This window comes from Apaloderma vittatum, unplaced genomic scaffold (assembly GCF_000703405.1).
Source record: "Apaloderma vittatum isolate BGI_N311 unplaced genomic scaffold, ASM70340v1 scaffold25122, whole genome shotgun sequence".
NCBI classification, from domain to species: domain Eukaryota; kingdom Metazoa; phylum Chordata; class Aves; order Trogoniformes; family Trogonidae; genus Apaloderma; species Apaloderma vittatum.
In genome coordinates this window covers 1,425-1,787 of record NW_009702284.1, presented here as the reverse complement: position 1 = coordinate 1,787, position 363 = coordinate 1,425, and the positions used below count along the sequence as shown (strand labels likewise).

Sequence of the window (363 nt, the reverse complement as noted above, 5' to 3'; positions counted from 1 at the left end):
TTTGATGTCCCCAGGAAGGGCACCTGTGCCTGGAAGCTGCAGCCTAACCCTGGAGAAACTTCTGCTGCTCCTGCCCCCTCCCTTGCTGCCCACCCTCCCTGCTTTCCCCATCCCCCCATATTAAAAATAAACGCTGATTACCAAAAGCAGTAAGACAAAGGTGGGTTTTTTGTTTGTTCAGGTAGTCACAGTGGGACGCTAGCTAATGAAAAACTGTACATTCAGCGGGGAGGAGCGGAGCCAGGGGGCTGCAGGAGCGGGTTGGGGGACCAGCCCCTCAGAGGATGCTGCATTTGCCTTTCTCCACCCAGGGGTTGTTTTTGATCAGCTACGGGTTCAAGAAGGGGGCCTCGGGGCTGCCGG

General features: G+C 56.2%; 1 protein-coding gene across 1 annotated transcript in view; it reads right to left on the bottom strand.

Moving 5' to 3' along the window:
• Positions 1 to 277: 277 nt before the first annotated feature.
• The window catches only part of GNG13 (guanine nucleotide binding protein (G protein), gamma 13), a 772-nt gene continuing 686 nt past the window's right edge, over positions 278 to 363 (bottom strand). Inside the window, 1 exon segment of the mRNA XM_009879505.1 lies at positions 278 to 363. This exon segment is cut by the window's right edge and continues 19 nt beyond it. Coding sequence (XP_009877807.1) covers positions 278 to 363 — 86 coding nt within the window.